The following is a 9,690-nucleotide window of genomic DNA, read 5'->3' on the forward strand; positions in this document are numbered from 1 at the left end:
AACCATGCTCGGTTCTGTCAGACGGCTTGGATACTTCAGCAGGCGGGAAGCTGGCGTTTCCCGACCCTAAGTGCCAGGCAGGGTGCGTTGCATGGATGAGGCCGCCGGACCCCCAAAAGCACCCCCTAAAGGGGAGTACTTTGTGGAGGAGGAAATCAAGGCGTAGGGGCAAGTGGCAGAAGTGGTGTTTGTCCCTGAGCTTCCTGATGCCGCAGCCCGTGCATTTCGCCACCTCTGTGGTTTTTCAACTGTTTTTGTTTCCTTGTAAGCTAAGGCATCCTCTGTTGACAGGAATTTTACCCAGAAGGCTGAGAGGAAAAAAACGCAGGAGGATGGCTGCTTGGGCCATGATTTGGGATGTGGAGGTGGCCCCTTTCTCTGTGCCATCTCAGCACCATCAATCGAAATGTGGTCGAGTCTTTAGTTTTTCAGCCAAGCCAGCTTAGCCAGGAGAGATGAAGGGCTATATCCCAGCTGATCGAGCTAGCAGCAGAACAGGACTAGTGCTCAGAGACCTCCTGTTTCGAACCTCGGAACATGACCCGCTCTGCTGCGCGGCTGTGGTTTTCCCAAGATGCCCACAGGGACCACATCCTACTTGTTTTCCTACCTTCAGGAGTGAGCACGAAATAAAATAAAAGGGACCATAGAACCCGCATGGGACGCCCCCACTCTCGGCTCGTATCCCTTTGTCCAGTTGGTAAATGAACGCTCTGCGGGTCCCAGTGGCCCTCATGTGGGTGTTTTGTTTGGCCTGTGTAACATTAATAGTTTTTCTTGCTAGTCATTGCCTGCGAACTCCACATAAAAAGAAATGGATTTCTGATTGTTTGAGGGAGACCAGAAGGTTCTAGAGCTTTGCTGTGTGATACAGTAGCCTTTGGCTCCTTGCAACCATTAGCGCCTGAAATGCGGCGGGTCTAGATCAATGGGCTGTCTGTGAATTCCAGAAATTTTGTAGGAAAGAATGTAGGAGACCTTGATTTTTCTACTGATGACATGTTGAAAATAATGATAAAATTTTGGATATATTGGCCTAAATAAAATCTACAAAAGCTAATTTCACTTGTTTCATCCTACTTTTCCTAATGTGGCTACTTGACCATTTAATATTCTGAAACTGCCCCAGGCCCCCTGGCTTGATTATATTCTAATTGGACAGTGCCGTGCTAGACACCCCAGGCCCGCGCAGCTGAATGGCGGATGCTGAGTGAAGGTTTCCTCTCCACGACACGGCCCCTGTCCCTACTACTCCCTTAATGAGTGCTTCACTCACTGGGGTCCCTGTTCGGCTTGTGTCTGAGTCCCCAGTTACCTTCTGGGTTCTAGAATAAAATCCCTTCCTCTTCCCTAAGACAGTCTCGCAAATGTTGACAGACAAGGATCTCCCCTGATCTCATTCACGCACTCATGGCCCCCTGTTCCTTGGTTTTGAGTTGGGTCCCTTGTCACTGGGGTGAGTGGAAGGGCTGCTTCCAGTGTTGGCTCTGGATCCCCCTAGTGCTCTCTCCACGGGCAGAAGACTTCTCTCTCTGCATGTGAACTTGCCCGACAACGCATCGGACCGCCTTGCACCTCCTTCCTCTGGTCAGAGTGAGGATCGAAGGGACCAAAAGGGATGTCCCCTTCCTGTCACCGGGGTGTGCCATCATCCCGGGGGTACCAAGATGGAGAGTCTGGGATGCAGTATGGGAAATGTGGCCCCCTGCAGAGACCCCGGAAATGGCCTCATAGGATTTCTCCCCACCCCGGCCACTCAAAAGATCAGAGAGGAACAGACACAAAAAGGACCGAGGGCTGTTTTCAGAAACCTTCTGGAGGGAGGAGTATCTCTTTACTGATGTGGAGGAGGATGTTCAGTTGTCGGTCATCATAGCGAGGCGGGGGGCCTTTGGGGTGGTTAGATAGGGGGACAGGGCAGAACTGGCATAACTCAGGTTGTTGGGGCCAGCGGTGGGCGTGTTAACAGGGCTGGCAGCTGAGGGCGGGGAGAGGGTGGTCAGCACCACACCACCCTCATCCAGGGAGCGCTTGTAAGGGACTGCAGTGTCATTCCGGAGGTCCTGGAGGGCCAGGTAGGCCTGGAATATCTGTGGGCAGGAAAGGGCATGCCGGAGGCTGGCTTGGGTTAGCCAGGGGAGGAGAGGGACCGGGGTTGGGGACCAGCTTAGGAGGGAGAGCAAGGTATGGTTGTGCTCACTGCTCACTGCACAGCACGAGGGCACCCAGCACGATGCACAATGCTGAGCCTCATCTGAGCTGCAACTTCTTTACAAGTTGCCCAGTCACAGGAAAGACGAGCAGAGGCCCCAGGAGGAGCCCTCCCCCACCCCCAGGGGAGCTGAGTGTGAGAAAGTTCTAGCCCCCCAAGCCCTGCCCTCCGAGGGGGTGCATCCTCACCCAGATGAGGATGGAGAAGAAAGCGAAGGTGATGGCAGCCTTGGCGCTGCTTCTTCCCAGGAGGAACCCTTTGGGTGAAGAATGCTGCCACTGGTTAGCCAGGAAGCAGAAACCCACGAACCAGATGCCTGTCCACAGGACTGGGGGGTCGCAGGAGAGAAGAGGGGCAGGGGGAATCTGGCTCAGGAAGGGTTCGGCTGGGGTCTGGCTGGATGGCCTCTCCCTCCCAGCCCTCCAGAAAGCACCCCACTGGAGAAGCTGGGCTGTCCCCTCCTGGAGCCCAGAGCCGTTGGCCACGTGCTGTGTTTCGATCAATTAAAATTGGATTTAAAAATGCAGCTCCTCTGTTGCACTGGCCACACCTGAGGTGCTCAGAGGCCCCATGTGGCCAGCGGCTCCCCTACTGGGGAATGCACATATGGGACATTACCATCTTCACAGAAATTTCTGGATTCATTTACCTTTGAGGGCCTTCCCAGCCTGAGATGCTGGGATCCTGCAGATGGGGAAGAGGAGGTGGGGACAGTTGAGATCAGACCAAGAAGAGGGAGCCCCAGGGCCTGAGGAAAAGGAACTCATAAGGGGAGACCGTGCTTTGCAGGCCAGAACTGCCATTCAGCAGCCCTGTGCCCAATTACGTAATCTCTTCCAGCCTCAGTTTCCCCCTCTGCAACATGGGGGTAGGAGCAGGACTTTGCTGCTCAGGTGGGTCTTCATTGTGCATGGGATGAGGCACGTGGAGCCCCTGGCTCTTTGCCTGACATGTGGGAAGTGCCCAGAAAAGGGCAATGCTACTCCAGGCCTCCTCTCTCTTATTTCATGCTCAGAAAAAGCCCTGCGTCGTGGGGGTTTTCATCCCAGCTTCTACTGAAGCTCAGAGCAGCTCGAGCCACAGGAGTGGAGATTTCAAACTCAGGTCTGCCTGGCTCCATGCTGGAGCCCCACCTCCGGTCCCCGGGGGGCTTTTCAAGGAATGTTCTGTGAAGAAGGGAGGTGAATGCGAGGCAAAAGCAGGGCAGGAGGGAGGCTTCTAGAATTAGCCTGGGGGTCAGAAGAGGTGACCCTTACACTGAGTCAAAAGGATGAGTAATAATTCCCTGGGGGGAAACAGCAGGTGCACAAGAGCTTCCAGAAAGGGAGGAGGGAAGCCTCAGGTCACGTGGAGGACGGTGGGCCGGCAGGGTGGAGAAGGGAGGGGTCCCCAGGGCCCCAGGGTGGAGCGGGGGGCGCTCACCAGCCAGGATGAAGTCCAGCAGCTGGAACGCCGTCTTGAAGCGGGCGCTGCCGCCACGGCTCTCGTGGGCGTCCAGGGCGAGGAAGGTCAGGCAGCTGAGGAAGGCCAGGAGGCCGGCTCCCACGGCGAAGCTGCAGGCCACGTTGTTGCTGTTCAGGACGCAGTGGAGCGTCGAAGACTCGGTCTTGTTCTGGTAGCCGTCGGTCAGCAGGGAGGAGAAGACGATGAGGGAGAAGACCTGTGGGCGCAGGAGGGCGTTCCCAGCCGGCCCACGTGGAGCTCAGCAACCACCGAAACTGCACCTTCTCCTGGGTCCCCGTCGAGGAGCGGTGGGCCTCGCTCCCCTCCTTGTCACATCCTCGGGGCCTCCAAGCCTGTCTTTATTGCTCCTCACCCCTCTTCCCTCCATCTTAGTTCAGGTCTAGGCCCTCCCCACTGGAACCTCAACCCCGCCTCCTCCCTGGCCTCCCCGCTTCTAGTCTTGGCCCACAAGCTCCCACGGAGGTCCTTTCACACCCTTCCCTTCTCCGTGGTCTGTACTGGTCTCGCTCCTCCAACTCCATCTTTCTCTCCCCACTCTCGCCCCCATCTCCCACCTCCCCCATGCTTCCCTTCTGCCACCCCAAACAGGTACCTGCCACCAAACCTGGGGGCCTTAGCGCAGAGCCTGGGACACGTGAGGAGCTCCAGAAGCATTTGCTACCCACGAGTATCCTCTGCCTGCCCGCCCTTCCTTCTGCCTGTGACTTCTTCCTCCTCCCTCCCCGCTCACCTGGTTCCTCTGAATTTGTTCAAATAAATTTGTGAAGTATTCCAAACACACACACGGAAGTACAGGGAGAGGGGTGTCAGGTGCTCAGTTGTTAAGCGTCTGCCTTGGGCTCAGGTCAAGACCCCAGCCACCCGAGGACGTGGGTAGTACTGCCAGCCCCATTTCCTTAGAGAATGGAACCAAGGCACAGAGAGGCCAAGGAGTTGTCCCAAGCCAGTCAGCTGGCAGGTGCCAGAGGCTGGGTTTGGATGGAAGCTGCCCAGCCCCAGAGCCAGCTTGAAGGCCCAGAGCTCTAAGGCCTGAAGCTGAAATCAGCTGTCTGGAGGGCAGGGGTTCACAGCAGTGCCACTCAGGGAAAGCTCCAGCACTGTGACGTGGGGCAAGTTCCACACCAGCTATGGAAGGAACTGGTTGGGTAGGGGTAGTGGTTGGTGGGAGCTGCTCCAGGGAGGCATTCTGGAGTGACGCAGGGTGAGAAAGGTTGTCTGGAGGGCAATAGGGAGCCATAGCAGAGTGGTGACCAGGGGAGGGCAGGGGCAGATCTGAGCCAAGACAGACTGGACAGAGTGAGACTGGAGGTTTGGGAGGCCAGGGAGGAAGCTGTGGACCTGGGGTCTGGGAGAAAATCAAGGTTTGAGCCAGAATGGAAGTTGTGGGGGTTTAATTTAGGAGGAAATAAGGTGAGGTGTGATTTGCACATTAAAGAATAAGGAGATTTTCGGGCATACCGGGAGGAAGGGCATGGGGGGTGGTGTAAACTGTGTGTGCAAAAGCCAGATGCTGCCAATGGGGCTCCTTCAGGGACTGGAGAGAAACCCACTGGAGGGATTGAGAGTGAGATGAGGCCGAAGAAGTGGGCGGGAGCGACAGCCTCAAAGGCCTTGAACACCAGATAGGAGGGTGTAGACTTGGGAGGCATGGAAAGTGAAATTTCTTGCTTGGATTTAACTTCAGGCATGGAAGTATTCCGAGCAGAGGGTGGCCGGGATCAGACTTAGCCCTGGAGTCAGAGAAAGATCTCCAGGGTGATGATAGATTGGGGTTGGGGGCAAGACGAGAAAGAAACACACAGAGAGAGAAGCCAAGACCAAAGAGGAGATTGGAGGGAAGGCTCCGGGCAGAAATGCGGAGGCCTGAGCTGAGGTCAGAGCTCTGGGGAGGCCAGTGATATTTAGTACGTAAAATTGGACTTGGAGATTGATTGGATGTGGCGGTGTAGGGGGCGGGAGTGGGGGAGTAGGTGAGGGGAAGGAATTCACCGGAATTGGAACTCCTCCTGGATAGGGGACCCATCTCTCTATCCCCACCACCAGCTTGGACCTCAGCCAATGTGTGTTGGAGTACTTGGGACTTTCTCTGCTCCCACCCTGTATAGATAGATAGATAGATAGATATAGATACATAGATATATACATATATGTATATATCTATTTATATATATGAGGATGGAGGAGGCAAAGGTTCAGCCCTTTAACTCCTCAGCTTGTGTCCATCCGCCTCTATCCTTCCCCTTAACTGCCCTCTCTGAATGAAAACCGTAACAGAACAATGACAACCAGTCTCTCTTTCGTCTGGCCCTTTTGCACGATCCAAAGCTGTTCACATCCATTCCCGGTTTCGGAGCAAGGAGTTCACAGAAGGGGAGCATCTCGGTCAGCTGCTTGGGGACGGAGCCAGGTCGAGGACTGGAAGGACCATCGATCACTCGAGCCCGTCTCCATGTTACCTGCTCTACCTCCCTCGCACCAGCCCCACGTGGTCGATTTCTGTTTCACAGGTGATGAATGGAAGCCATTAAGGTGGAGTGGAAAGAGCCAGGCGCGTCCGGCTCTGCCAGCTGTGTGGCCTTGGACAAATCATTCACCTCTTACAGCCTCAGTTTCCCAGGCTGTCTTGGGGCTGTGCAGAAGGGCAGGAGGCCTAGGCCTGATGATGGGTCTCATGATTGGCCAGAGAGGGGACGTGTCCTCTCAAGGTCAGTCAGCGAAGGAGGGGCAAGGACTGGGCTCTGGTCCTCCTGACTTCCCAGCCTGGGGTCTGTTCATCCGCTGACCCTGGAGACCCTGGGCTGCGGTGCGAGCCTCGGGCCCTGGAGACTCAGGGAGGGGGCTCAGCTGGGCCAGAGGGACCCAAGCCCTCTGAGGCCAGAGTCCAACTTCCTTCCACGCCCTCCTTGGCCCATCCCCAGGGAAGGAGCAAAGATTCATCAGTTAAGACACCAGCTGGCAGGTGGCAGTGAGAAGGACAAGAGGACCAGCTGCCCAGAGACTCCCTACTGAGGAGCCAGGCCAGGGGGGAAGGAGGAGAGGGCGGGAGGGAGGGAGGATGGAGGCGGCGGGCAAAGTCCGTGACCAAAACGTCTGGCACAGCCCGTGGCCCTTCCCTCCCCCTTCCCCAAGCCCGTTCACACCAGCTGGGCCTCCTCCCTTGCCACCCACTTTTCCTTCCAAAGCTTGGGAGGTGCGAGAATCCTTTGACTAGCTCGCCAGCTGGGTGATGACCTTGGCTAAGTCACTCCACCTCCATAAGTCTCAGTTTCCCCTTGGGTCGAACAGGGGTAGTTGACGGCCATGCCACTGGGTCACGGTGAGGAGCAGAAGTTAACGCCCACGACGGACTCGAACGTGGAATTCCTAATTCCCCTCATCCCCTGGGGAGGAACGGCAATGTACGCAACTCCCCATCACCCTCAGCCCCCCAGACCCATCCCTCGAGTTGCTCACAGAAATGAGTTGTCCTAATAATAATCTCTATTTAGGGATTCAGACTTTCCAGGCCCGTGCTTTTCCATTTAGGGACAGAAACTGGTTTCACTTGCAGAACAGTCTTTCCTACCAGTAGGCCATGGGGAGCCTTTTCTCAGAGAAATCAAGTCACTTTCTCAAGGTCACAGATATAGAGCGACTGGGTACGTTATCCACCAAAAACGGGGCACTTTTGGGGATCAAGGGCGGCACTCGAGCTGATTCAACCAGGTGTGGCCCCAGCAAAGCAAGGAGTGTGCCACCCCAGGGGGGCAGTGCGTGGCCGAGCCAGGATTCTAAGGCTTCTAAACCAGGCCCTTTGGATCCTTCTCCATCCAGAGGTTCCAGAAGGGGTAGGAAGGAGAAGCTCCAGGTGAGGACCCTGGATTTGATCCACCTGTTCCCAGGACCCCAGTCAAGTCTCACCAGCAACCTGGGCCTCAGTTTCCAGCTCTGTCAAAGGAGAGCAGGGGAGTTGGCCGAGCATAAAGCCCCGAGTCACAGCTCTAACCCCTTTAGGAACTGAGGTCCAGAGAGGCACAGTGATTGGCTCCAGGTCACACAGCCAAGTCTGTGCTGAATGAAGATTTGAGCCCGGGGGTCTTGAGTCTGGGAACGTGGTAATGATCCAAAAACATCTATAAAGCCCTGGCTTGGCACACAGTGACTGGCCCACAGTGGCTATCCCATGCCTGGTATCTTAGTCCTAAGTGACACGCTGTTGTCTCCCCTCTGCGCACCTCTTCCTTCCCAGAGGAACTTGCCCCTGCTCCTGTCCTATCCCTTTGTCTGAGGGGTGCCAAATTGAAAGGACTCTGGCATTTCACAGACCCCAGTTTGCATCTGAATCCCAGCCCTGCCTCTTACTGGGGGCCCTTAGCCAATACTGTCCAATGGAACTTTCCACCATGGCGGAAATGCTCTAGATCTGCACCGTCCATGTGAGGCTGGTGGGCATCTGAAAGGTGGCCACTGCGACCCCCTTTTGAAACAAACTCTTATTTTAATTAGTTTATATTGCAATAGCCACACGTGGCTTGTGGAGACCCCATTGGAGAGCGCAGCCTTTAAACAATGATGTCCTTAAAAATAAACACTGATTTGATTTTCTCCGATACTCAGTTTTCTCAACACAAAAATGGGGCTCATAGCACGTACTTGGGAATGCTGTGTCTTCCTCTGAGAGTTACTAAGCGCTCAGGGTAGCGCAGGGCCTAGAGTGAGATGCTCAGTAAGAGGGGACTTCTGTTATGAGCTCCCTTTTATTTTGTTCTCCCAATCTGGCCACTTCCAACCCCCCCCCCCCACCACCAACTCCCTCCACACTGTTTCCTGTCACCCATGGGGCAGTCAGGCCCCAAGAGGGCCTCACCCCTGCAATGATCCGGGTGATCGTCTTGGGCCTCTTTAGAAACTGCACGGCTTCACTGTCAGCCAGGTCCTGGAGGCTTTCAGGGATGTGCATGGCGGCTGCTCTGCTTCTGGGGTCCTGGGGGGCGTGAGCAGGGATGCTGGGTGCTGCCTGCTGGGCGCTGCCGTCCAGGGGCTCCAGGCCCACCCTGGGCTCGGCTGCTGCAAGACAAGATGGATGGTGGAGGATAGAGTCAGAGGTGTGGGCTGAAGGAGCTGCCAGGGGTCCCAGGAATGGGGGCATGAGGTAGAGGGTTCAGGGGGTCCCCCAAGAATGGGGTTATGTCGAGTGACGGGTCTACTAGGGTTGAAGGGGTTGGGGCTTGGGGGTGAAGGGGCCACCGGAGGTCCCAGAGGTGGGAGTGCAGGGCGAGAGGGTGGCTGAGGGTCCCACAAATGGGGTAAAGGGTAAGAGAGCTCCTGAGACTGGGGTCACATCTCTGACTCAAGAGCCAGGGAGCTCATTCTAAGGACTGTACTCTCTGGGTGAGAAGCCACGGGTAGGATTTTCCAGAGATTAGGGGGTACCAGAACATAGATCAGAACCCTTGGGAGGTCTGAGCCAGAGGAATCCCTTTCAAGGTTTGGGTGACAGCCCCCATAGTGGAGAATCAAGGCATCTCAGGGTGTATTTTAGGCCGGCCTCGTGACTTGGGGTTATTTTCTCAGGATAAGGGCCTCCCCTTAGAATCGAAGTCCATCTTCCTAAGAGTGCATTTCCTCCAGTTGGGGGGAGGCTGGACCTCAGATGTGTGGGGAACATGGGCTCAGAACGGAGCTCTCCCCTCAGAATTACGAGGTCACGCCCCAGGCACCAGGCTACCTTCTTAGAATCGGAGTCTTCCCTTTAAGGGCCTGGAATGGGGGTGCTGGGCTTGGGGTGATGCTGCCTGACAAAGGGCCACCCCTACGCTGGAGGCCCGGTCTTCGTCACCTGAAGGCCGGCTCTTCCTTCCGCCCACCCTCCCCTCCTGGTCTCTGGCGCCGCCTCAGCCTTTTGGTTCCGCTTTTTCCCGCCTTTTCACTCCTCCACAGCTGATTGGCTGCGTCCAAGTCCCGCCCCCGCGCTTTTCCCGCCTACTCAGGAGCTGACACGAGTCGGGGCGTGGCCTGAGCGGACGTTGGGCTGC

General features: G+C 56.0%; 1 protein-coding gene across 3 annotated transcripts; it reads right to left on the reverse strand.

Moving 5' to 3' along the window:
* Positions 1–1,815: 1,815 nt before the first annotated feature.
* SYNGR4 (synaptogyrin 4) lies at positions 1,816–9,661 on the reverse strand. 3 transcript variants are annotated; one of them, XM_045077088.1, is made up of 5 exons: positions 9,495–9,661; positions 8,523–8,719; positions 3,635–3,872; positions 2,401–2,540; positions 1,816–2,090 (listed from the first exon to the last, which is right to left on the reverse strand). In XM_045077088.1, exons 2-5 carry the CDS (start codon positions 8,613–8,615, stop codon positions 1,857–1,859), a joined length of 705 nt encoding a protein of 234 aa, XP_044933023.1. In that variant the 5' UTR covers positions 8,616–8,719; positions 9,495–9,661; the 3' UTR covers positions 1,816–1,856. The 3 variants fall into 3 exon arrangements, with proteins under 3 accessions (XP_044933023.1, XP_044933022.1, XP_004767497.1); XM_045077087.1 differs by having other exon boundaries at positions 8,523–8,722; XM_004767440.3 differs by having other exon boundaries at positions 8,523–8,722; positions 9,384–9,661.
* Positions 9,662–9,690: the final 29 nt, after the last annotated feature.

The sequence above is a fragment of the Mustela putorius genome, unplaced genomic scaffold, assembly GCF_011764305.1.
Source record: "Mustela putorius furo isolate JIRA1106 unplaced genomic scaffold, ASM1176430v1.1 tig00000196_pilon_pilon_pilon, whole genome shotgun sequence".
In the NCBI taxonomy this organism is placed as follows: Eukaryota; Metazoa; Chordata; class Mammalia; order Carnivora; family Mustelidae; genus Mustela; species Mustela putorius.